We start from the raw sequence: 27,295 nt of genomic DNA, 5'->3' as shown, positions 1-27,295 counted from the left end.
GAGGTCCCAGACAAGGGGTGGAGTGGCCCACATTAGACCCCTCACTCACTTTGAGGAGCGTGCCATCGTGCTGGCTAGTGAGGATGTGGACCCTGCCTATGGCAATGGTGAGGTCAGCAAACACCCATCTGGGGATCCTGCACCACATCATCCCTCTCTCAATGCAACTGTGAGTGCTGTCTCTCCTGCTTTTGGATCTGCTGCCATGCACTACTTATCTCTACTTAGGTTCACAGGGAGCTCTACCAACACCCTCAGCCAGCCAGTCTCTCATCTCCATCCACGTCCTCATCTGCAACCAAGAGGACACCTCCTCCAGTGAAGAGGTGGAACTAAGCAGCCCAGAAGGCCCGTCACCGCAGAGGGATCAGCTGGCCCACGTGTGACTTGGGAGGGAAAAGTGTGTGCGTGGCAGGGCCTTTCATAGCCTCATGCAAGCAGCCTCGCATGCATGCAGGCCCTTCACATTTCACATTCATCTCCATGTCCTGAGCATTTTCAATGCTGCCTTTTGGGGTTCGCTTTCAGTTGTCCATCTGAACTGACCTGCATCACTGCCCAGCCATTGATCACATTCCCATGCAGCACCTGATCTTGCCCACCACGACTCTCATTTCACTTTCAATTTAGCAAGCGTAGTCTGATTTTACTGCATTGTGCGCTCCTCCATCTTTCACCCTCCCCGGTTACCCATTTCCTCTCCCCCATCACAGTTGACCCCCCTCAGCAATACCTTCCACCTCCCCTCCATTACCTACCAGCCACATCCCTTATCCTTCTGAGATGTCCAGGTGAATGTTCACATTCCCTTCCTTCCTGAAAATCCCACCCCCATCCACCTTCACCTCTGCAACATCCTCCTTCCCACCCCAGGGTCTGTGCCTGCCTCCAGGTCCCCACCAATCACCCTCGCTGTACCTTCTATCACTACCATCGAATCCTCACCCTACCGCCTCACTCTACCCTCAGTCATTCTCACCCTTCCTCCACACCACGCCCACCCTCAGTTCGCTTCCCAGGAGGCAGACATGGGCCTATTTGACCCCTCCCGTGCACATTCACGTGCATATCCCCCACTCCGTACCCCTTCCCCCCTCCGCCCCCATTCCCCCCTCCGGACTCCTTCCCTCCCGGAACCCCTTCCACCCCACCGGAACCCCTTACCCCACCCCACTCCAGTTCCCCCCTCCGCCCCATTTAGCTCCTCCCCTGCCTGACTCCTTCCTCCAGCCTTACCTCTTCCACCACCTTTAGTCCCTCCCCCCTCCTGGCTCCTTCCTTCAGCCTTACCTCTACCTCCAGCCTCATCTCTTCCTCAAGCCTCACTTCTTCCTCCAGCCTTACTCTTACCCCCTTCCTGACTCCTTCCTCCACTCTTACTCCCTGCCCTCTCCGCACCCCTTCTTCCCACAAACACCCTCCCCTCTCCACACTCCTTCCCTTGCACCTTCCACCCCCCTTACACCTACCTCCCCAGTTGCCATCTTATCCCGTTACCCCATCTCCACCCGTTCTCCCTCTCCCCCTCTCAACCTCCCCCCGAAACCTTCATTCCCCCCCTCAACCTCACCCCATCCTGACACCTTCATTGCCCTCCTCCCAACCTCACCCCATCCTGATCTTCCTTTCCCACCCCCTTAACCATCATCTGTTGTTAGCATCAACAGTGGCTATCCAACTTCCGTGCGCTGTTTCGCAGAAGAGCCATTGTCCATGAGAATCCACCCAGCATCCATGGACATTCTTCCAGTGTGCCATTGGTGTCAGGCTCCAGCGTCTCCTGCTCCTTGGATGTCCACAATATAAGCAAAGCACTGGTGGGTAAGTCCCGACTTCTGCACGTCACAATTGTCAAGACGTGTTTTACACTGGCGTGCTTTCCTGCCGACGTGGGCGGACGATCCAGCGGGGCGAGGGGGACAATTCTGGCGGGCAGGCCTAATAATGATATGCTGATGTATTACAATGAGGTTCCAGATGGCAGAGAACAGGTCCCCCCATCGGCGGGCTGAACGGACGATTGTGAACTGGTTTCACACCGTTGTGAAACCGATCATGCCATATTGTTCACTAATGCCACCAAACACGCCTGACACCTATGGATACAAAAAATCCTGGCCTCTGTTTTTGTGATGTTGATTGAGGGATAAATATTGGTCAGACACCAGGGATAATTCCCTTGTTCTTCTCTGAAATAGTGCCATGAGATTTTTTACATTCATCCATACTGCCTGAAGGGGCTTTGGTTTAACATCTCATCTGAAAGACGGATGGACAGCCTACTTTTGTATGAGCGTTGGTCCTCTAGAGAGTGAGTCTGGGGAATTAATAATGGGAAATAAGGAAATGGCGGCAGTATTGAACAGATATTTTGTAAGTGTTTTTACTGTAGAGGACACAAAAAACATCCAAGAAATACTTGTAAATCAAGAGGTGAAAGGAACTTAAAACAATTATAATTAGCAGGGAATAGGTGCTGAGAAAATTATTAGAACTAAAAGCTGGAAAGTCTCCAGCACCCGATGGCCTGCGTCCTGGGTCTGAAAAGAAATGCCTGCTGAGATAGGAGATTCATTGGTTGTAATTTTCCAAAATTCCCTAGATTCTGGAAATGCCTCATCAGATTGGAAAATAGTGAATGTAACTCCTCTATTCAAGAAAGAAGGAAGACAGAAAGCAGGAAAATACAGGTTAGTTAGCCTAACATCTGTCATAGGGAAAATTGGAGTTTTTTGAAGTAACAAGCAACAATGGATAAAGGGGAACTTGTAGATGTGGTATATTTGCATTTGATAAGGTGCCACATTAAAGGTTGCTACACAAATAAGAGCTCATGGAGTGGGGATGACCTATAAGCATGGATAGAGGATTGGTTAGCTAACAAAAAGCAGAGATTGGGGTAAATGGGTCATTTTCAGGTTGACAAACTGTAACTAGTGAAGTGCCACAGGAATCATTGCTGGGGGCTCAACTATTTACAATCTACATCAATGACTTGGAAGGGAATTAGGAAATGAATGAAGGGACAGAATGTATGGTTGCCAAATTTGCTGATGACAAAGTAGGAGAATAAGTTGCGAGGAGGCCATAATGAGTCTGCAAAGGGATATGGATGGGTTAAGTGAGTGGGCAAAGAGTTGGCAGAGTGGATGCTGAGAGGATGTTTTCCCTAATGGGAGAAACTAGAACTAGGGGACACAGTTTAAAAATAAGGCATCTCCCATTTAATGCGGAGATTAGGAGATTTTTTTTTCACTCAGAGGGTCATTACTCTGTGGAATTCTCTTCCCCAGGGAGCAGTGGATAGCAAGGTCATTGAATATTTTTAAGGCTGAATTAGATAAATTCTTGATTGACAAGGGAGACAAAGGTTATAGAGTTGAGGCCACAATCAGATCAGCCATGATCTTAACAAATGGTAGAGCAGGCTTGAGGGGCCAAATGGCTATTCCTGCTAGTTCGTATGCTCAAATGTTCGTTTGGCACTAATCCTAGGGTGGCCTAGAGATACTAGCCTCTGATTGGCTGGCAGCTCTATGAGGTGGAAAATTGTCCTGGAGGAGGACGGAAGTTCTGCCTCATACTAATTAAAGGGCCATTGCGCGAAAAAGTAATGTGAAATGAACTGGCCAAGAAGAGGCAGGTTCACCCCTGATGTTTACGTAGGGGTATGGGGAGCCTGCTCTCAATGTATATCTAGCCTTAAACATGTAAACCTTCCCAGATAGGGAAAATGTCAATATGATTGTGCCAAATATTTTACAGAGGGAAAGGGCACAAAGAATGTAGCAAGAATGCAAAACAGTTGTCAAATTTGGTGTAAGCTTGTTAGAAAGGAACCATGGGCATAATCTTCCAGTCGGCGAGCAGGGGCGGAGTCCGCTCGCCAATGCGTAAAATGACACGGGATGATGTTAGGTGGACTCCCAACGTCACCCCACGTCATTTCCATTTTTAGGTCGGCGGGGGCGCAGCCGAGTCAGCTGTGCGCCCGTCTACCTGTCAACGGCCTATTGAGGCCACTGAAAAACTAATTAAAGTCATTAATGGACCTGCCCCTCCAACCTTAAGGCTGGCGGGCAGGCCGGGAGCCCAGGTGGGCTTCGGAATAAGCATGAAACCTCTTCCACGGGTGCGATGAGGTTTCATGAGGGTATTTTAATTTTTATTAAAGGTTTCACATGGCCTCAGAGAGATCTGTGCGCTCTTTCGTGCGCATGCGCGAAAGAGCGCACTCGCAGCTGAGGGAATCCCCCCACCCGCACAGGGAGCGCATAGCTTCCAAGTGGACCTCACGCTAGGCGGGCCTTAATTGGCCCACCCACGTAAAATGGCACGCCCCCGATTGGGAGCGCCGATCGGAGGCGTACCCGCCCACACCCGCTCCAGGGCTTCCTCCCTAACAGGGGGAAAATTTTTCCCAATGTCATTAAAACTGACTAAATGATTCCCAGCAAAATAAAAACAGGGACACACTTAACCACTTTAACCATAAGAAAAAAATAGAAATATTGTAAGAACAGCCTGTGTAATAACTTATTTTTAAACATTTTGTAACTGAAGCAAATGCAAGAAAATAAATTGAAAAAAAACAAGAAAATTAAAAACAGTTGGGTCAAAGCTTTAAAATTACACAGCATTCTGCGGTTTCAGAATGCAACTGTATTAAGGACAACTCAAGGCCCTATATACAAAACAGAGAATTAGAATGTTCATTTAAATTTTTGATCTCTGAACAGAAATGCCTAATGACAAAAAGGTAATAGTCTAAAGATTTATGCAGGACAGATATGTTCAAAGCAGCAAAGAAATAGTTTCTTTTTTTTTAAATTCAAGCAAACAACAAACTCCATCTTGACAAATCAGAATAAAAAAAGAAAAGTAATTGTTTTAAATCTAAACTGAAATAAAATTGATCATTTGACAAAAATCCATACATCATTACACTGAAACTGAATGTTTTTAGATACAGATTTGTTACAAAACTTCATGGATGTAATAAATTGTAAAGTGAGAGTATTAAAATTTCTGACCGAAAAGGAACTTGGTGATGGGCAGATAAATTACTTACTGCATGGGTATTGTACAATAGTCATTATAGTATTAGACTAGTAATCCAGAAGTTGCACATACAAATCCGCCCTGGCATGTGAAATTGAATCAATAAATCTGGTGAACTGTTGTCTAGTACCAGAAAAATTACCATTAAAACATTTGGATTCAGCTTTAGGAAAGGACAGCTGCAATCCCTTCTCAGTCTGGCCTACACATTGCATTCTGCAGTGACCTGAACCATTGTTGTTAAAAAAATAATGCGATAAGTGCAACAGTGCTTGCATTGACTTAATCCTGAAAACAAAATTGAAATGTGCTCGATGGTAAGCAGGACAGTAATGGAGTATAGAATGGGCTGCCGATACACTACCATCAGTTTACTGCCTAGCAGTAAAAGTTAAAATCTAACTTCTGATTGCTATCTTGCTAGAAAGTGCATGCTCATGGATGTTGGGTGAGTTCAGTATTGGATTTGGTTGTGTTGTTGCTCGATGTCAAATAATCATTGAATGACCTTCTATCCAAAGACTGATTACATGGAAAGAGGAATTGCTCTAGTTGATATTTACATTGTAAATACAGTCAAGGCAAACACATTTACAATTTTGATACCTACAGCTGGAAGAGGAATTGTTCCACTTTGGAAGAGGTACTAGAGGGCAGCTGACAACTGGAATCATGCCCCAGCTCTATTCACCAACTTCAGTATAGAAAGGAAAACTGAAAATTAAGGGTACGGTGATTAAGTTTGGAAATTGTGTATATTTTGTTTATCAAACTTATTAGTATCATAAAGTCCAAAGTAATAATAACACTCATCAATGATTCAACATGCCATTTATTATACAACCCAAAATCATAAAATTATTAGATAAAACTTAATTATTCCATAATAGAAAGAAGGGTATTGATTAATATCAACGTTTCAAAAGTTAACCGCACAATAAATATTATGCATGCCAATTGCTTACTTATTCTACTTCATTAATTCAGAGCATTAAGTTCATTGCACATCACAGTTTACAATTTATCATAACTGTAAAAGTGATCATAAACTTTATATTAACTCCACATAAATTAAACTATATATTAAGTGGAATAAAATGTAAAATGAAATTAATTTGCAATGATTTAAATTTTCCACAAACTGCAAGTTATTCAAGCAGAATTTGAAAAGAAAATGCTCAGGGAAGACACAAGTCTGGATTTCTTAACAATAAGAATTATTATTAGCAAATTATATCCACGGACTGGATTTTACAGTTAGTGCCGAAGCAACTGCGCTTGCCACTGACCTCAAAGAAAGATACCCACAAAGATCTAGCAACCTCTGTGGTGTAGACTTCCCCTTTAACGATGTCAGTTTGTACCTGGCAGCAAGTCAAAGGGTTCTACAGGCATCCAGCAGCAATGATGTCATCAGGCAGGGTAAGCAACCAAACACACTGAAGTACTCTCACAGACAGCAAACCAAGAAATAAAAACCAGTGAATCCTTTCACTTTTGTAGCTGGAGTTTTGCTGAATCAGGATGACTCAGGAGCCCTTTAAAAATTGTGGCTGGGTGATTCCGGGAGTCCTGATTCTGTTACTGGGGTTTCCGATTTTCAGGGGTGCTTTTTAAGGGTGTGGGCTGGTTCGGGTCAAAAGCCCTCACCCTGCACTCCTGACCTGACCAGCTCCATTGTGGGGATAGGTATGTCCTAGTCCTCTGCAATCATCATGGAGTCAGGTCAGCTTTTCAAAGATTCGTGGTTCATGGCACCTCAGAGGTATCATGAACAATAATCTGCTTGAGGGGATCTTTTGCAAGGTAAATTCAGAATATTCTTCTCATGGCCCCCATGCCAAGCTGTGCCCCCCAAACAACCCTTATGGCCCCTCATGCCCCCATGCCAAGCTATGGCCTGCAAACAACCCCTATAAACCTTCACATCAAAGCCCTTTCACCCTCCATACAAAAAGGTGGCATAGATGTGATATGGTGAGTGTGTGGAAGGTGAAGTGGTATTAGGGGTGAGGACAGGATGGCCTTTCTGTTTTTATTTTAATTGGGATAAGTCCCACAGCTATGAGGCAAGCCTTTTAAGAAACCCACCTCCGCACCTGGCAGCTCCTGTGGTTGCCTCTGCACTTTTTCCAGGGTTGGCTGGCCCGGTGGCAGCCCACACCCAACCCGCCTCTCCCCCTGCCATCACCCCCCACCCCCCCCGCCCCCCCTCCCACCGCCATCCCCCCCCCCCCCACCACAATGAAAAATCCCATTCTTGAGGGCACTTTTTCCAGAGATGGGTGGGCTGAGCCAGGGATTTTCCCTCACTCTTGCTACCTGTCTCAAGGATGAAAATCCAGCCCTTAAATTTTTAAAGTTTATAGATAGTGAAATAAATGATTGGGACATGCACATGGGATTCAAGTAGAACCAAAAAACTTAAATCAAACCTTATAAAAAAATACTTAAAAATGTGTAATTTCATATCATACTGAAGAAATTTGCTATTCACCAAATATAAAATGACACTTTCAGGATCAGAGGCCATTTAGTAATAACTGTGAACTTATTGGGCAGAATTTTGCCCTAGGTTGGCTGGCGGGCCCCACCGGCTCGGCGGCGGGCAGGCAGCCGAACTCCGCCGCCGAAGCGGGCCCTGCCGCCATTTTAAGTGGGCGGGCCAATTAAGGCCCGCTCAGCGGTCTGCCCGATGGGAAGCACTATGCGCTTCCTGTGCGGGGGGGGGAGGAATTCCCCAACTGTCAAAATGCGCTCTTTCACGCATGCGCGCAAAAGAGCGCAATGCTCCCTGAGACTAGAGTGCTGTCTCAGGGAGATCACTGACAGTGCTTCAAAGTGTCAAAATAGAAAAATTCAAAAAAATTAACATGTCCCTCTCATGTGACAATGTCACACGAGATGGGACATGTTAATAAATCTCACATAAAGTTTATTTAAGATTTTTAAAACGGACATGAAAGAGGTTTCATGTTTTATCAGAAGCCCGCTGGGGCTCTTGGCCTGCCTGCCAGCCTTAAGGTTGGACGGGCAGGGTCTTTAATTACCTTAATTATCCTGTCAATGGCCTCAATTGGCCGTTGACAGGTCGGCAGGCAGACAGCTGATTTCGCTGTCTGCCCGCCTTCCTGAATATTTAAATGGGGCGGGATGATGTCGGGGGTTCCTTCCGACGTCATCCCGTGTCATTTTCCCGTCGGCGAGCGGGCCCCGCCCCCAAATCGCCGACAGGAAAATTCAGGCCATTGTGTTTTACAAATCTTTCAACAAAATGTAACTATTTCAAGGAATTTTACAGAGCGAGCAGGAGAGTGGAAGCTCTCGTCAGTTCAGTGATTTCTAATTGATTGCATTATGGGAGAGCCTCATCAGTGCACCTTCTGAAAAAATGTAGGATCACTGACAGCAAGTTCTGGGTCTCTGTATTTAGCTGCACATGTGTGGACTCCAGGATTTGCTTTCAGTTTCAGAGGAGTAGATGGCGAACACTGATAGGTTTGCAGTCATTACTTCCATAAAATCGTGGATTTTATTTTAATGAGATATTGGAGAACTGCTAGTGCCTGTGGAACCATATACTAACAGGAATTACCACTTGCAGGAGAGGAAGAGAAAAAAAATTGGAAAAAGAAGATTTACACATTGATTAACTACATAATGCATTGGAATTTTCATGGGAGTTGTTCTGATCATGCACTGGAACCTTGGTGGAAACCTCATTGAAATTACTTAATTGACCATTTGTATCATTTCTCCAGGATTTTCACTGATCTTCTATCAAAATTACGGTGGATGTTTGGTAGAACTCCTGTGAAAAGTTTGTCCCATTCATTATGAGCATTATATATTTAAAATCATTCAGGCTTGGCATAAATGAAATAGATTTTAAACCACATTATTTTATACAGCTACATTCATTACTAAAAAAAAATTAAAAAGAAATCAAAATATAGACAATTGTTACAATTTTTTTTCAAATATGTGATTTTAATATAAATTTCCAAGTAATTATAATTTAGTGCTGATCATTTAGAGAGTACTGGAATGGATCACAGCAAACATTTTAAAATAGTTTTACACCATTCCTCCAAGGTTTCCGCTGATGTTAGAGTGGGATATCGAGTGAACTCCACAGAAGTTGTACCCCAAACTGATCAGGTTCTTAATGTTACAACGACTTATTTAAAATAACATACATGTTCATGCTGCCATCATAATTTTCACATGGATAAACAAGAATGCACATTAATTCATATATTACCTTCTGGTTCCTGTGGAAAGTTAAGGTGAACACGTACATGAATTCCCAATAAGTACCCCCAACAAGTGTGATAGTGAAATAAGTGATTGGGACATGCACATGGGATTAAAGTAGAACCAAAAAAATTAAAATCTTCCTGATAATTTGCATTCAAAAAATTGTCTGAATTGTTCATTATTCTTCACTGGTGAAAAATTGTACTTCACAAAGGTAAAAATAACTGGACAATCAGCACTCATGTGAGGAGAATTAAAGAAGGTGGCAAAAGCTTAACCAAAAAGTTAGATTTTGATGAGACTTTTGAAAGAACTGAGAGAGTTAGGAAGGTAGAGGTGTTTAGGAAATTTTCTTTGTTTGGAACAGGCAAAGGTGTGTACTGGAAGAGCTGTGGAATTTCTGCCCCAATCTTGAAGCAAGTGTAGTGGGTTTAATTTTAAAATTGTGTTATTCCAATAAACTTACAGCAGGTAGTGACGCAATCCATAATTAGTGCAAAACTGCCACAAAAAAATGAGTTATTTTTTATTTTATAGCATTATTTTATTTTACTGGAGTTAATGAACTATTCTTTACAGTCAAGTGCTATTCCACGACAGTTTGGCTCTGTTCATCAGGTTGGTTACTTTGGTTTACATGAACGCTGGTGCACAATCAATCTGTCTGGGAGGAAGGTCCGCCCACAGATGCCACAAGGCACCAGTTGTTCTTGGGAACTTCTCCAAGCTGCCTCATTTAAAGCATCTATATCGTAAGCACCTTTACCTGGAAAATTGAGGGAAAGGGATTGAAGCTTTTATTTTAGACATGAAGTGCTTTGAGAAAAATAGATCCAAGAAATACTCCAAAAAATAAATGAACATCTTAAGCAAATCATTTCAATGAGAGAAATAAAATCTCCCTACATTTTCTCCTCCAAGATGCCTATCCGGGGGTCATAAAACAAGCGGCCAGGAGCAGAAAGTGGGCAGAGATCCCGTTGCACTGCAACTCCTTCTACTTTTTCACTTGATCCATTTTCAGTAGTTGGCTAAGCATTTGCTGATTTTGGAGCAGTTCTAGCCTATTGAGGTGATAATGATGTGGTGGCATCATATATCTCCTTTTCTGGCATTTCATGCTCACTAGTGGCTGATTACATTCCCAGCCAAATATAATTACTGGCACTGATAATAAGGTGGTAGTGAATTTAAGGAACCCCACAGATATATTTTCAAGGTATGCAGAATCCTTATTTTGCAATACATTTTGGAGGTTTTTGTTTTTATGTCATTGACTACTACTTCATCATTTTCATTTGTACCATTAGGTATGAAATGCTATTTTCGATACAAGGCTTTTACAACAGAAGAATCTCTTCATCCAATGTGGAATTTGAACTCACAACCTCCAAGATACTAGATGAGCACCAAAATCACTATACTACCATAACCTATGAAAACAGATGTAAAGACATGTTGTTCTGTGTTGATAGCAGCAGATAAGCATCCTGATATATCAATGGGCCAAAAAGTATCCTGTTGTTTTCATCTAACTAATGTAGCCCCATGGGGTCAACCACAGGGATTCCCTTCCTCTTTAGCTTCAATGGTACTGGAGCAACACCACCAAGGTTCCAGGAAAGTCTGAATTATCAAATTGAAAGCTTTGACAAACAAGCAATATTGTAAAGAGCAATGAAAGTGTGCAAGATGTTCAGTGCACAATTAGAATAGTATGCATTACTAAAAGATAACTGGACTTCAACAGTCAATGAAATAATGTTCCTTGCAGAGACTCCAAAGTGACTAGGCCCATGTTTCCACATTCAATTGATAGCTTGCTACAAATAGGGTAGGGACAGTGGTGGGAATCATGTGCTGCTGCAGAATTTGAAGGCCATCTTAGAAGACTAGGCACCATTGGAAGATTAAAGCAAAATACTGCAGATGCTGGAAATCTGAAACAAAAGCAGAAAATGCTGGAAAAACTCAGCAGGTCTAGCAGCATCTGTGGAGAGAGAAACAGGGTTAACGTTTCGAGTCCGTATGACCTTTATTCAGAGCCTTTTTCCATTGGAAGATTGTTTGGATTGGAAGCAGGCCTTCAATCAGTTGAGTATGTCTGAAAGGACAACTGAAGGGCGCAAAACCTTAAGTTTTGGGGTACATCTATTCTGGATCTAATTAGGGTATGGAAGGTAGGCCTCTTTGTATCACAAGAAAAGGATCCTGAAGATCTACTGCCCAGGTACAATGAAATGAGGTAGCTATAACAGTAATAACCTCAATAACCACAGGGACAGCAGTGCAGTGCCACCAAAAGTTTAATGGCCTTACCTGGTCAAGGCAACTGAAAAGCAAGGAACCACATCTTTCAAGAATACACTGTAACAAGTATGCTTACCACATACCACTACCACCTTCTCCCTATATTGAAGTACTTCTGGAGCTTATCATTACTGTCCAGAAATAATTTGGTATTTTCATCTGCAAGTGCTCCTGCCCTAAAACCCTTACATGCACAGATTCCATTTAAACCTCAAGATTTGGAGTTGAAAATCTTCAGGTCTTGTAGCACAATCTGGCATTATGTTGGTATTTTGAAGGGCCTTGTGGCGCTTCTTCCTACAAGGCCGGCAGTGTAAGATGGTTGGAGTCCCAATCGCAATTCCTGCATTCCTGTGGGACCTGGCATAGGATCAATGGTATTGTGCTGAATGAGACCCACAGTGTTACCAAATGACAAAAGTGAAGTCCATCTAGTCATCTGGGTTGAGTTTGTAGTCTAGAACTCCAAAGAAAAATAAAGATTCTTCTGCAAATTATTCTAAATTGCCCTTTTTAGAAAGGGGGTAACTGAGGGTGCACCTTTGGTCTTTCTGTTATAACTTGAGGGAGGAGCAGATTTAGTGCAGATAAACTTAACTTTTATTGAAGGCACATGTTACAATGCTCACAAGCTTGTCGCCATCTCTACCAGAAGCACGTTGACCTACGGTTGATTGACAGGAGAGAGGAACAACTAATCTAATTACCACATTTCCTCCCCCTTAAGTTCCTTACATGTTTACTACAACAACATATCTGAAAACTAACAAAGCATTTGTAATGTCTCGTCTTTTACTTCCTTTGGAAACAAAGAACAGAATATTCTCCCTTCTCTTTTTAAACAAACCTAAATCTAAGAGGCTTGGGGTAGACTGCCCAAACTCCAAGTGATTGCTCTGGGATTATTCTGCCCCTTCATGTCCTTGGCAAGCACTTCTAGGCTATAACTACAAATTAAGTCTCTAAGGTGCTCTGCGGGAATGGTCAGAATGACACAGCCCTTCCGAGGGGGGTTCCGGAACAGGAACAATGGGGTCTTGATCTGCACAAAAAGATGCATCACTGGAACTGTGTGGTTCTGTATTCAACAGCTCGTTGGATGTGTCAGGAATAGCAGCTATAGGGCAGCCTCACACTTAAGAGTTCAGCAACAAAATATCAGTCACAGGTTGACCTTGCATCCGCTGAGATGTTTCTCTTGTTCGAATGTGATCCACATGTTTGCACGCTACTTTGTTCTTAACGAACTCAAAATGACAATGGACTAGTTTCTGAAATGATGGCCCCTGGAGTCCAGCATGGTCCACTTCCAAAGTTACACATGTACAAAGGGTCATCTGCTTTGAACGTACGAGCACCGCTGTGTAAGTCATGGTTCAGTTTCTGAGTGGTTTGTTTCTGTCTCCACTTCCCCTCCAAATTGGGAAACACCAAATCCAGACAGGTGTGCAAGCGGCGCTTCATCAGCAACTCTGATGGTGTGGAGCCAGTAGTAGTCTGTGGTGTTGTGTGGTAACTCAGAAGGAAGCTGGAAAGACGAGACTCCAAAGTACGTCCAGCCAACTTCTTCATACTGGCTTTAAAGGTCTGGACAGCTTTCGGTGGGACCATTTGACAAAGGATGCCAGGGAGCGGTCTTTATGTGCCGGATGTTGTTCAGGTCTATGAACCTCTGAAATTCGACGCTAGTGAAAGCTGTTACATTGTCAGAGATAAGAATCTCAGGCAAACCATTTACACTAAAGGAGTGATGCAGCTTCTCAATAATTGCAGCTAAAGTTGGCATTTTTACCTCAAACATCAAGCTGCTTCAAATGTGCATCAATGACTAACAGGTACATAGTGCCTAGAAACGGTCCCACATAGTCAATATGCAGTCTGACACAAGGACGGCCAGGCCATTGCCATGTGTGAAGAGGAGCTGAAGCAGGTAGCTTCTGTGTTGCTGGCAAAGGGAACAGTGTTTAATCATGCTCTCGATGTCACTGTCTATTCTTGGCCACCAGACATAACCATGGGCCAACATCTTCATTCTTGACATGCCTGGGTGTGCGCTGTGGAGCTCTGCCAAGAGTGACTCTCTGCCCTGGGAAGGGACCACGACTCTGGAACCCACTGCAAAATTCCGTCCTGGCAACTCAGTTCAGTGTTTCTGGAATAAAAGAGGCACAGGTCAACAGACACAAGGTACTTGGCCAGCCTTGTAAAATGAAGTCTTTAATTTTTGACAGTACTGGGTCTCTGCTTATCCAATTCTTGACCTGTTTAGTGCATACAGGTGATGAATCCAAGAAATTTAACAACAACACTAACTCTTGTGGAACGGGTGTGTTGGCAGGGCTGCCCAGTAAAGGAAGACAACTAAGTGCATCTGCATTGGCTATATGCGAGCCAGGGCGGCACATGAATGTCTACTGATAAGCTGACTGTGTCAGGGCCCAATGTTGGATTTTCACTGAAGCTATAGGTGGAATAGCTTTGTCTTCACTGAACAAGACTGTCAGCGTCTTGTGGTTGGACACAATTGCGAAATGTCACCCGTGTAGGTATTGGTGAAGCTTCTTGACACCAAACACAACTGACAGCCCTCCTTTCTCCAGCTGGGAACAGCTTGGGAGAGTGTTCTTGAAATGTAGCCGATGGGCCTTTCTGACCCATCCTCCATTTGATGTTACAGTACGTCTCCTACACCACAGAGAGAAGCATCGCACATCAGCACTATCTTGTTAGCTGGGTCATAATGTATTACCAAGCATGATGAATGAAACAGTTTCTTCACTGCTGCAAAGGTTTTTTCTTGCAGTGGACCCCATGACCAGCAGTGGTTCTTCCTCAGCAACAGGTGGAGTGGTGCAGGAACAGTGGGCAGATTAGGTAAGAAATGGCTGTAGTAATTTATCATCCCTAGGAATGACTTAAGCTCAGTCACATTACAGGGTGATGGTGCATCTTTAATGACTTGGACCTTATCTTCAACAGGATGCAACCGCATAGCATCCACTCTGTGGCCCAGGTAGGTTACCTCAGATGCCTGGAATGTGCATTTAAACGCACACCTGCTTCCATAAATCTTTTCAGCACTTCCTCAAGGTTGGCTAAATGTTCAGCTTTGGTCAGTCCAATGATGAGGACGTCATCTAAGTCCATGATCACAAGTATAAATCCCTGCAGGAGACTCTCCATGATTCGCTGAAAAATAGCACATACAGATGAAACTCCAAAAGGCAACTGGGTGTACTGATAGAGACCTTTGTGAGCATTGATTGTCACATACTCTATTGACTGCTGATAGGCATGACTCATATCTAGCTTTGTGTATGACTTGCCTCCTGCTAACTTGACGTACAAGTCATCGATTTGGGAATGGGGTATTTGTCTAACTTTGCTCCTCTGTTGACTGTCAGTTTGTAGTCACCGCATAGACGTATGGTCTGACCTAGCTTGACAACTGGGACGATGGGTGCGGCCCACTCAGAAAACTAGACAGGCTGAATTATTCCCAGGTTTTCCAACCTACACAACTCTGCTTCCACTTTTTCTTTCAGTGAGTAAGGCACAATTTGGCCTTGAAGAAATGTGGTGTTGCCTGGGATCGACGTGTATTTTAGCTTGCATGCCCTTTAGTTTTCCCAATTCATCTTGAAAAACAGTGTCATATTTCTTCAAGAGCTCTGGAACTCCATCGGACTTCAAATGGAATATTTTTGACCAGTGTAGTTTTATTTTTTGCAGCCAATCTTGACCCAAAAGTCTGGGCCCCTCCCCCTCTATGACCATCACAGGAAGCTGGACTGTCTGCTGTTTAGCAGACTGGAATGTCAGCAATGCCTTTGACATGTGTAGGTTCTCAGTGTGGCGGACATGCACTCCAATGTCAATGGCTCACTCTCTTCACTGAGGTACTTGAACGTGTGATCCCCAACAACAGCAGCTGAAGCACCGGTGTCCACCTGCATCTGCAGTTGCTTGCCATTCGCCTGCACTGTCACTGCATTTGGCTCAGATTTAATAGCAGTCACACAATACAGAGAGTATGCATCAGCAGCATCAACTTCTGCAGTGTCAGTTGACTCAATCAGATTTGTTCTCTGCATCGCTGTTTGTTTATTTTTTGTTCTGCACTGTCTAGCTAGATGTCCTTTCTTGTGGCAATAGTTACACTCTGCCTCTCTAAATCCGCATACGTCTGCCCAATGATTCCCGCCACACCTACAGCAAATGTGTACCTTGTCAGCTGACACATTGTAATTAGGCTTCCTGACTCATCGTTCAGTAGACAGGGAATCACGCTGAAAATCTGCTGTGCCAGTTTTAGTGCTATGCACATGGCAGGCTTCTGACTAACATAAAAACAGAAATACCTGGAAAAACTCAGAGGGTCTGGCTGCATCGGCGGAGAAGAACAAAGTTGACCTTTCGAGTCCTCATGACCCTTCAACAGAACTAAGTAAAAATAGGAGAGGGGTGAAATATAAGCTGGTTTAAGGTGGGGTGGGGGGGTGGTTGTAGGGTCAAGCAAGCAGTGATAGGAGCAGATAATCAAAAGATGTCACAGACAAAAGACAGGTGTTGAAGGTGGTGATATTATCTAAAAGAATGTGCTAATTAAGAATGGATGGCAGGACACGCAAGGTACAGATAGCTCTAGTGGGGGTGGGGTGAAATAAGACTAAAAGGGCATAAAAGGTATAGATTTAAAAATAATGGAAATAGGTGGGAAAAGAAAAATCTATATAAATTATTGGAAAAAACAAAAGGGAGGGAGGGGGAAGAAACGGAAAGCGGGTGGGGATGGAGGAGGGAGTTCAAGATCTAAAGTTGTTGAACTCAATATTCAGTCCGGAAGGCTGTAAAGTGCCTAGTCGGAAGATGAGGTGCTGTTCCTCCAGTTTGCGTTGAGCTTCACTGGAACAATGCAGCAAGCCAAGGACAGACATGTGGGCAAGAGAGCAGGGTGGAGTGTTAACATGGCAAGCGACAGGGAGGTCTGGGTCATTCTTGCGGACAGACTGAAGGTGTTCTGCAAAGCGTTCGCCCTGTCTGCGTTTGGTCTCTCCAATGTAGAGAAGACCACATTGGGAGCAACGAATGCAGTAGACTAAGTTGGTGCACTGCTCCATTATTCACGTGCTGCAAATCCTGAGGGTCTTTTGCAGAACTCTCCATAGTGAGAGAAAGTTCCAGAGCATGTTTGAAATCAATATCTGATTCAGCACGCAAATGGTGCTGTATGGTGTTGTCATTCGCCCTGCATATGAGTCTGCCCTGCAGCATGTCATTCAAGGCATCCCCAAACTCATAGTACTCGGTCAGCTGTTTCAGGTTCACCACAAAGGTAACAATAGATTCCCCTGGAGCACGAACTCTCGTGTTGAACTTGAAGGGCTGCATAATTACAGACGGTTTTGCTGAAAATACAACTTTACAAACTCTGCTAACTCGTTGTATGACTTCATACTGGGCACATTGGGGGCAGTCAGGTTTCTGATAAGATTATACCTTTCGCTTCCACACAGACTTAGCAGGATAGTTCTACGTTTATCTTCAGTAATTTCATTTGCAATGAAATAGAAAGCTAGGGCAGGGGTTTTCCATCGGCGAGCTGGGGGCCGAGCCCGCTCGCCGACGTGTAAAATGACGCACGGTGATTGAGGCCATTGACAGAGTCATTAAACTAATTAATGGACCTGCCTGTCCAACCTTAAGGTTGGCGGGCAGGCCAGGAGCCCTGGCAGAAATTTAAAAAAGCATGAAACCTCATCCACGGGCAGGATGAGGTTTCATGTAGGTTTTTAAAAATTTAATTGAAGTTGAAAAAACAGAGTTTTTGGCCACTGATCGTAGTCTTCCCCAACTTCTGTCCTCACTCCTAGGAAGGGGAAACTTTGATGAGATCGAGAGAGGTCCCTTGTTTTGAATGGTGGTTGCCCTTGCCACTTGGGGCGCATCTTGGGCATCCACCTGTCTCAACGTGCTCGAAAGTCTGCTGCAACTTTCTGGGAAGGAAGACAGTTAAAGGAGTTACACGGAAATTTGGAAGGAAGGTTCCAACTGAAGGTTCAAAATGATATGCTGCTTCTCCTCTCCCTATGCTATTGAATCACACATGACCCGTCAGCAAATTGAAATGAAATGCTGATGTGCTTGCTTCTACTGAAAAATTTGAAATGAGCTGTGCTGCTTAGTAACCAATTCTAATCCTGCTTCTCTTACTTTGTGTCGTACAGCAAAAAGAAGCAGAAGAGGAAAAAGAACTATAAGGTCATTCTGTTTCTGATACTAATATGCCAGCATATTACCCATGGCATTATCGATCCTCTCCTGGCAAAGCACCAGTTCAGAGACATCAATTAGATGCATCAAAAAGTGAGCCATTTGGAAATGCACAGGGTGATGCAAACCAGTCAGCAGGAGCTAGAATGGAAGATAAGGAGACAAAAATTCTTGACTAGAGGATGAAGAGATATCAGCCAGACTGAAAATCCTCGAGATTTAGACCTCATGGGTCCTGGATGTTTAAAAAAAGGATTATCGTAGAATGTTACACTTGTGTGCAGGCACAGGGGATAGAATATGTGATTGTGCAACCGATATCAAGGTAATTGGTAAAGCCTACTAACTACATCTATGACACCATGGTGGATGGCTTCTCAGCATTCGAGTCCACCCTGAAAAATGTGGCAGTTGCAGGCCAATTATAGTGGAGGCCCCATTCATAGAGGCCCTAAGGATAGATGGCCAGATTAAAATAGAAGAGCATTCCATTGTGTGCTAAATGTGTCTCACAGAAAATATTTTTGTATACTAACTGAATTTATCTTCAAATAATAGTGCCCAAAGTAGAAACTATTGTAGAATATCAGCTATTTAAAACTCATCATACTGAGTATCATCTCCATAGGACTCTTTTTAAAAATTATCTTACTGTAATGTCTCATTCCTTTTTCTTGTTCTATGGGCCACTGCTGGAATGTTCAGAATAGGCTTGACCTGCTGAATCTGGTTTGCATCAGTGTCAGATGTGGCAGCTGTTGTCCATTATTCATGACTGCTAAAAGTTCTGGGGTTCTCTTGAATCCCTAGTGCATTCCACACTATATCTTACTGATTCTCCTAACTGGGAAGAGGATAAGCCGAAAATGCATAGATGCACATGCATAGCAGGTTTAGTTTGAGTTATGTAAATTGTTTAGTCTACGTGTTGATTTTCAGTCTTGGTGTATATTTAGTTTTATGGTTATATAGCAGAAATGCTGTAAACACAGTTAAAATTACATCAAAAGACTAACAATTTCTGTGTATTACCAACAAGATTAATATGGATCAAAGCAATCTTTGTGTTGCTGTCAAGTACATTTCATTTTGTACATATTGATATGTGGTATGTTTTGGATCAGTGATTTCAAACAACTATGTTACAGAGTGAATTTTTCCGTGTGGAGGGTGAAATTAGTGAGGGAAGGGAAAGTATGTTACTAAAAGAGTTACTATGTTTGCTGTAGTGGCAGATTGTAACCTTGGGGATAAGCTGTTGAATGGATTACTTCATTCAATGTGTATGTCGATGTAAATTGATTTGTGGGTGGAATATGTTTATATTTGGTTTTGATAAAGAATGTAATAAATCTTCAGAGCTTATCCAAGTACCAAAGCTTCAACAATCATTTACTCAGCTTAAAAAGCATCAACCACTCGATTCATGTTGCATGGTTGGTTGTGAATCAGATCTTCTTCCAACAATAAAGCCTATTCTCCATAAGGGTGTCTCCCACAGCTTATGCTCTCAGCTTTCAGCATCTGTGATGTTGGTTCTCTGTCAGCTGTGATTTTGATCTTCTACTGGTTGCACTGGAATCTAAAACTTCAAAGGTACTAACATCTGAAGCTAATTCCTTTGCTTTTGGAGTTGTTGCCGGTAATGCTGCTAATAAGGGAAATAATTAGTGGCTGCCGGCAAAACACAGATGTGGCTGGAGCCTTCCACTGGGCAACATTCAACTCCCTATGCCATTCATATTAGCAGCAAAAAATAAACTAATCAGTGTGCAGACTGTTATGCATGCAGCCTTAACCTTAACAATCAAGATAAAAGCCGCGTTGGCTGCTGAAACAGCTATCGGGAACCTAGGAATCTGAGTAAATGCAGCAAGAAAGCACAATGCACTGATGGCACCATCAATGTATTTGTGGATGAAGCCTTGGCTAGTGAGCAACAGACTTGTGAGGCTGCAGGTTAGACAACTACCAAAGTTTAGCCAATTTGGTTAGAAAAGTTCTGTTTTCACAAGTACAGCCGTCAAATAAAGTGTGTTTTAAGAGAAAAAAAAGGTTTGAAGCTAACGCTTCAAAGACTTACCATATAAAGATATGGGTTCAGCACTTATAAATGGATGAGTGCATGAACTAGGAAAATTTACATAATGAAATAGCTAAAAAATTTGTCCATATAATGGGCCACAACTTAGTAATAAAATAGGGAAGGCCAGCTAATCATCTTATTCTTGCAAAGCTTTTTTGTAAAATGGAACCATGTGACAAGTTGCAGGTTACTTAGACAAAGTAACAGGTGTATAACTAAACAGATCCAAGATATCATCTATATGCCAAAATATTCATTAAATAATCTTGCTATGTAATTCCACTTGCTGCAAGCCAAAGACACAATTCAAGAGCGTGGACAGGAACTACTGATAGCTACTACAATCGTAGAAAATTTACGGCACAGAAAGAGGTCACTTGGCCCATCGTGTCTGCACCGGCTGAAAAAGAGCCATTCAGCTTAATCCCACTTTCCAGCATTTGGTCCATAGCCCTGCAGGTTACAGAACTTCAGGTGCATATCCAGACACCTTTTAAATGAATTGAGTGTTTCTGCCTCTACTACCCTATCAGGCTGTGAGTTTCAGACCCCTACAACCCTCTGGGTGAAAAGTTCTTTCCTCGTCTCCTCTCTAATCCTTCTACCAATCACTTTAAATCTATGCGCCCTAGTCACTGACCTTTCTGCTAAAGTAAATAGGCCCTTCTCATCCACCCTATCCAGGCCCCTCACAATTTTGTACATCTCAATGAAATCTCCCCTCAGCCTCCTCTGTTCCAAGAACAACTCCAGCCTATCCAATCTTTCCTCATTGCTACAATTTTCCAATCCTGGCAACATCCTCGTAAATCTCCTCTGTACGCTCTCTAGTGCAATTACATCCTTTCTGTAATGAGGTGACAAAAACTGCATACAGCACTTAGGTTGTGGTCTAACTAGTGTATTATATAGTTCCAGGATAAAATTCCTGCTCTTATATTCTATGCCTCAGCTAATAAATGAAAGGATTCCATATACCATCTTAACTACCTTATCAACTTATCCTGCTACCTTCAGGGATCTGTGGACATTCACTCCAAGGTCCCTCACTTTCTCTACACCTCTCAGTATCCTCCCCTTTGCTGTGTATTCCCTTGCCTTGTTTGACCTCCCCAAATGCATCAGCTCACACTTCTCTGTTGCATGAGAAACTGCTGTGTCATTGGGAAGAGTACATGTTTGACTTTACTGGACTGCAATACTCACTGGAATTGGTTCTCCAAGGTGGTAAATCCTCAAGCTGGTTAAGACCTTCCACTTCTAGACTGTGAGATCTACTTACCCTCCCCTCTTTTGACCTAGCCTCCACTCTAACCCCCCTTCTCATTTGTTCTAATTTAGGTGCAGAGTCTGTAGCTATTTCAACCCCAAACTCTGAAACATCATTGCTAAGCTCCTTGACCTTGCTCTTCCTCTCCCCTCTTTCAAAAGCCTCATCAAAACATATGTTATTTATTCTTTCCTTTATTTCATGGAGCGATATTTCGCTTTAGTGAAGCACTTTGGGGCTTTTTGTTAAAGGTGCTACAGGAGTGTAAGTTATTAAGTTTATAGTCATAGCATCTAATAAAAGGGTTGTAGGCCTACTCAGCTTTCAGAGCAAGGGTATGGTTACACAATGGCTATGTCAGTCATTGGATTAGCAAGCTGGTGGCCTGGACTAATGACCTGGAGACACATATTCAAATCCCACCACTGCATCTGGGGAATTTAAATTCAGTTAATTAAATAAATCTGGAATCTAGCCCGTAAAAATACTAGATTGATGTAAAAACCCATGCAATTCATAAATGTCCTTTAAAGAAAAAAATCTGTCGTCCTTATCCTGTCTAGCCTGTGACTCCAGACCAACAGCACTGCGGTGACTCTTAAATGCCCCCTGAAATCGCCTAGCAAGCCACTCAGTTGTACCAACTCACTGCAATAATGTCTAATAAGAATAAAACTGGATGGACTACCCAACTCAATCTAGGCATTGGACACAATAAAGGTACACCCTGCCCAGTCAACCATGCAAAGCCCTCCTCAATAACATCTAGGGATTTGTGCCAAGATTAGAGGAGCTGTCCCAAAGATTGTCAAACAATTGTTTGTCAAAATCATACTCTCTATGTCATAATTTACACCCAATGACCCAAGCACCCCCATCATCACCCCTGGGTATGTCCTGTTCCACTGACAGGAGAGACCCACCAAAGGTAGTGGCACAAGGTATACAGTCAGAAGACAGTGAACCTGGAAGTCCTCAACATCAAATCTGGACTCCATGAAGCCTCATTGCAAGAGATCAAACACAGGTTTGACTCTCAACTGATGAATCAGTACTCCTCCATGTTGAAGACAACTTGGAAAAAGCACTGAGAATAGCAAGGCCACACAATGTACTCTGGGTGTGGGACTTCAATGTCCAACATCAAAAGTGGCTCAGTAACACTATTATTGACTAAGCTGGTAAAGTCCTGAAGGGCACTGTGTGGCACTACCATTGTGCTAAATGGGGTAGATTCAGAACAAATTTACCTGTTCAGAACTGGGCATTCTGAGGCACTCCGATACATCAGCAGCAGCAAAGATGTATTCTACCATAATCTGTAACCTCATGACCCAGGACATCCCTCACACCACTACTGATATCAAGCAAGGGGATTAACTATGGTTCAATGAGGAGTGTAGATGAGCATACCAGGAGCAGCTCCAAGTGTAATGAGAAATGAGGTGCCAACATAGTGAAGTTACAACACAGGACTAAGAGCATGCTAATCAATGGAAACCGTATGCTATAGACAGAGCTAGGTGATCCCACAACAAAGGATCGGGGCAAAGCTCTTGCCACATCAGTCATGAATGGTGGTGGACAACTAAATAACTAACAGGACAAGGGCATTCCGCAAACATCTCCATCTTCATGTTAGCAGACATCTGCATATGAGTGCAAAAGATAAGGCTGAAGCATTTCCAACCATCTTCAGCCAGAAGTGGTGAGTGGATGATTCATCTCAGCCTCCGAGAGACAAGAAGCCAGCCTTCAGCCAATACAATTTATTGAATGTGATATCAAGAAATGGCTGAGTGCACTGAATACAGCAAAGGCGATAGGCGGAATCGTCCCAGATTTGCATTAAGTGTGGTAGCGGTTGGGAAAAAAGATGTTTTACCCGCCAGCCACAATGATGGCTTTTCACACCATATCATCCCAATCCGCCTCATTAATCATGCATTCCCAGGAAACAGGCTGTTTCAATGGCGAGCAGGCTCCGATTCGCCTGCCATGCCGTCACTTCGCTGCTTCCTCACACCAAGTGCCACATTTAAAGTGTAACCATACGCACAACTCTCAGTGCTTTCAGCCCAGGACTGCTGCAAAGAGGACATGGCCCCGAAAGGCAAGAAGACTGCAGGCGCCCGGTTTAGTGACAAGTCCCTCAAGTGCCTTTCAGACACCATGGAGGCCCTCCATGATGTCCTCTATCCCCGCTCTGTCCACAGGAAGGGCAGCAACATTACCACTCCGGCTTGGTCGGCGATGGCAGTGGTGATCAGTGCCAACGCTACAGAGAAGAGGTTGGCCATCCAATGCAGGTAGAGGATGAATGATCCCATCCATGCTGCCAGGGTAAGGCAACCATCTCAACACTCTAAACTCTCACACTCAAGCCTATCACACATTCACTGGCATCTCACTCACTGTCAGCTCAAGGGACATCACCACTCACTCTCTCACACACACCCTCACTTCTACATCTGGCCTCATCTCCTCTAGAAACTGCCTCCTCAGCCCTCACCATCTTGAAGCCACTTGCACAGATCAACTTGTGCCCCCACACACACCCTGGGATAACCCCCTTCCTCAATACAGCCCTCACCCTGCAGCCTCTTCCCTCGCCTGAGGCCACTTCTCCCCCTTCCCCAAGCAAACCCAAGTCCTGCAGCCGTTGAAAAGCCATCCCCGCCTTATGGCTGGTCTGGTAGGTAGAGATCTGCCCTAAATTGATGTGATGCTGTTTGAGAAGCCTGGGGCTGATGACTGCGAGTGTTGCCTGAAGCAAGGGAGGCAAATAAACCTTGAAGTCCCGAGCGAAGTGCAGCTCACCAGGTGTATATCACTTATGTACAGTTGTGAAACACAGTCAGATGATCCATCATGGTGGCTGATTCTGGTGAGCTGGGCTTATAATGATATGCAGATGTATTACAATGAAGTTCCCAATGTTTGACGGCAGGAAACACATCCCGCCATTGACGGGCAGAGCAGACGATTGCAAGTTGGTTTCACGATGTTTGAAAACCAATTTTTGGCCTTCTTGCCAGATTGTCCACTCTTGCTGCCAAACATGCCAGCGGGCACAGAAAATTCTCCGCTATGATATCCATTAACATCACAGCTGTAGTGTTGAACATGTGCTCCAAAACTAGCCTTACTCCCACTGCTAGCCTCACAAAGTGGAAAATAGCCTTGGTGTGTGCAGTACGTCCACAAAAAACAGGACCAATCCAATCTGGCCTATTACTACTCCATCAGTCAACTCTCAATCAACAACGAAGTGATGGAAAGTGTCATCAACAATGCTATCAAGGGGCACTTACTCACCAATGCTCAGTTTGGGGTCTGCCAGGGCCACTCAGCTCCTGACCTCATTACAGTGTTGGTCCAATCATGAACAAAAGCACTGCACTTAAGAGGTGAGATAAGAGTGACTTCCCTTGACATCAGGGCAATATTTGACTGAGTGTGACATCAAGGAGCCCTGGCAAAATTGAAGTCAATGGGAATCAGGGGGAAAACTTTCCACTGATTGGAGTCATATCTAGCACAAAGGAAGATGGCTGTGGTTGTTAGAAGCCAATCATTTCAGTCCCAGGACATCGCTGCAGTAGTTTCTCAGGGTAGTGCCCAAGGCCCAACCATCTTCAGCTGCTTCACCAATGACCTCCAAACATAATGTCAGGAGTTGGGATGTTTGCTGATGATTGTGTAGTGTTCAACTACTGGCTGGCCATGGCTACATGCAGCAAGACCCGGACAAAATTCAGGCTGGTAAGTGGCAAGTAACATTTATGCAACATAAATGCCAGACAATGACCATTGTAATGATCCCTAGCTGAGGTTACCACCAGACAAGCCTGATCCCAGGGTGGAACCCAGCTTGATAGACCCTAACTTTTATTTGTTCATTTAGATACGTGGAGAGGGACTACTGAACCGAGTCACTGGAGTCAGCTAATGAACTTTTAACAAAAGCATTAAACATTTATTAAACAAAGGATGAACAATATTATAATACCCCTTCACCAACAATTATATCTTTACAGATATATACAGATTTGTAAGGATAACACAAATTACAAAAGCTATCTTATACCCTGGTGTCCAAAGTAAGTACACAGTCCATGTACCAATAGGCAACCTGTGGTCAGACACACCACACTCTGAAACCAAGGTCTGAATTTTCACCTCGGCGTGCGGGCGCGTGCCCAACATGCACGATTGTGAAATAGCACATGATGACATCAGGCAAGCATCATCGCGCACTCACGATATTTCAGTCGGCGGGCACACGTAGGAGTCGGCAGCGTGCCAGCTGACAATTAAGAGGGCTGTTAAGCCTATTAATCAATTAGTTAAATAGAACTTTTCCCTGCCTGTCCAACCTTACTGTTGGCAGGCGGATGAATAGGCCAAGTGGCCTTTCGATTTTCGAGAGAACTTCATCCACGGGCGGGATGAGGGTTCCGATGTTAATTAAAAATAAAATAAAAGTTTTCAGAACTCATTTGCAACATGTCCTTGCTCATGTGACAGAGTCACATGAGGGGACATGTTTTCCTTATTTTTGAAAACTTTATTTTTAATGTGGAAAATCTTCAGCTCCCTGAGGCAACTCTGTGCCTTCAGGAAGTTTTCTGAGAGCGCATCTGCGTGCAAGCGCTGACTTCCGCACTTGGCCTCCTCCGCCACCCCCATGCAGGCTGTCCACCATCTACAAAGAACAAATCAAGACTGTGGTGGAATACTCCTCAGTTGACTGGATGAGTGCAGCTCCAATAACAAACAAAACTTCAACACTATATAGGACAAAGCAGCCCACTTGATGGCACCCCCATCTGATACATTAAACATTCACTCCCTCCTACACTGGTGCACAGTGGCTGCAGTGTATACCATCAACAAGTTGCACTGCAGCTCCTTGACACAAACTTCCACATCTGACACCTCTGCCACCTAGAAGGACAAGGGCAGCAGATGCTTGGGAATACCACCACCTGCAAGGTTCCCTCCAATCAACACACCATCCTGACTTGGAACTATATCGCTGCTCCTTCACTGTCACTGGGTCAAAATCCTGGAACTCCCTTCTTAACAGCACTGTGGGTGTACTTACACCACATGGACTGCAGCAGTTCAAGAAGCACCTTCTCAAGAGCAATTAGGAATGAATAATTAATACTGACCTTACCAGAGACACCTACATCCCATGAACAAACAAAAAATAACTCATTTTAAACCTGTGTAGTGCTGTTTAACTTTACTGCATAATGCAATTGTTGAAGGCCAATTATCTCAGTCCCAGGACATTGCTACAGGTGTTTCTTAGGGCATCTCAAAAGCCCAAACATCTTTAGCTGCTTCATCAATCACCTTCGCTCCATCAAAAGATCAGAAGTGGGGATGTTCACTGGTGATTGCAGAGTTCAGTTCCATCCTAACTCCTCAAATAATGAAGTAACTTATGCCCACATGCGGCAAGACTTGGATAACATTCAGACTTGGGTTGATAAACGGCAAGAAACATTTGCGCCACACAAGCTTCTGACAATTACCACCCTCAAAATGAGAAAATTTAAACATTTAATGGCATTGACAGCCAATGGCATTACCATCACTGGCAATCACCACTGACCAGAAATTAGCTGGACCAGCCATATATATCCTGTGGCTACCAGGATGCGGTGGCCTAGTGGCATTGTCACTGGACTAGTAATCCAGGGACCCACGGTAATGCAAAGGATAGTGCAAAAGACATAGCTGCAAGTCTGGGTCTGCGGCAGGTGGTGGGTGAATCAACAAGAGGGAAAAACATACTTGATCTCATCCTCACCAACCTGCCTGCCTGCTGCAGATGCATCAGTCCAATGCATTATCGGTAATAGTGAACACCGCACATCACAGAATCACAGAATCTCACAGTGCGGAAGAAGCCCTTCGACCCATTGAGTCTGCACCGACGCATGAGAAACACCTGACCTACCTACCTAATCCCATTTACCAGCTCTTGGTCCATAGCCTTGAATGTTATGATGTGCCAA

At 43.8% G+C, this 27,295-nt stretch overlaps 1 protein-coding gene across 4 annotated transcripts in view; it reads right to left on the bottom strand.

Moving 5' to 3' along the window:
* Positions 1 to 9,833: 9,833 nt before the first annotated feature.
* Positions 9,834 to 27,295, bottom strand: part of LOC144695752 (zinc finger protein 474-like) — a 64,806-nt gene continuing 47,344 nt past the window's right edge. For all 4 annotated transcript variants that reach the window (XM_078566734.1, XM_078566727.1, XM_078566742.1 and 1 more), the window contains exon 6: positions 9,834 to 10,087. In XM_078566734.1, coding sequence (XP_078422860.1) covers positions 9,945 to 10,087 — 143 coding nt within the window. In that variant the 3' untranslated portion in view covers positions 9,834 to 9,944. The remainder of the gene's footprint in view (positions 10,088 to 27,295) is intronic.

The sequence above is a fragment of the Cetorhinus maximus genome, chromosome 2 (genome assembly GCF_964194155.1).
Source record: "Cetorhinus maximus chromosome 2, sCetMax3.hap1.1, whole genome shotgun sequence".
Taxonomy (NCBI): domain Eukaryota; kingdom Metazoa; phylum Chordata; class Chondrichthyes; order Lamniformes; family Cetorhinidae; genus Cetorhinus; species Cetorhinus maximus.
This window is presented reverse-complemented; position numbering and strand designations above follow the sequence as displayed.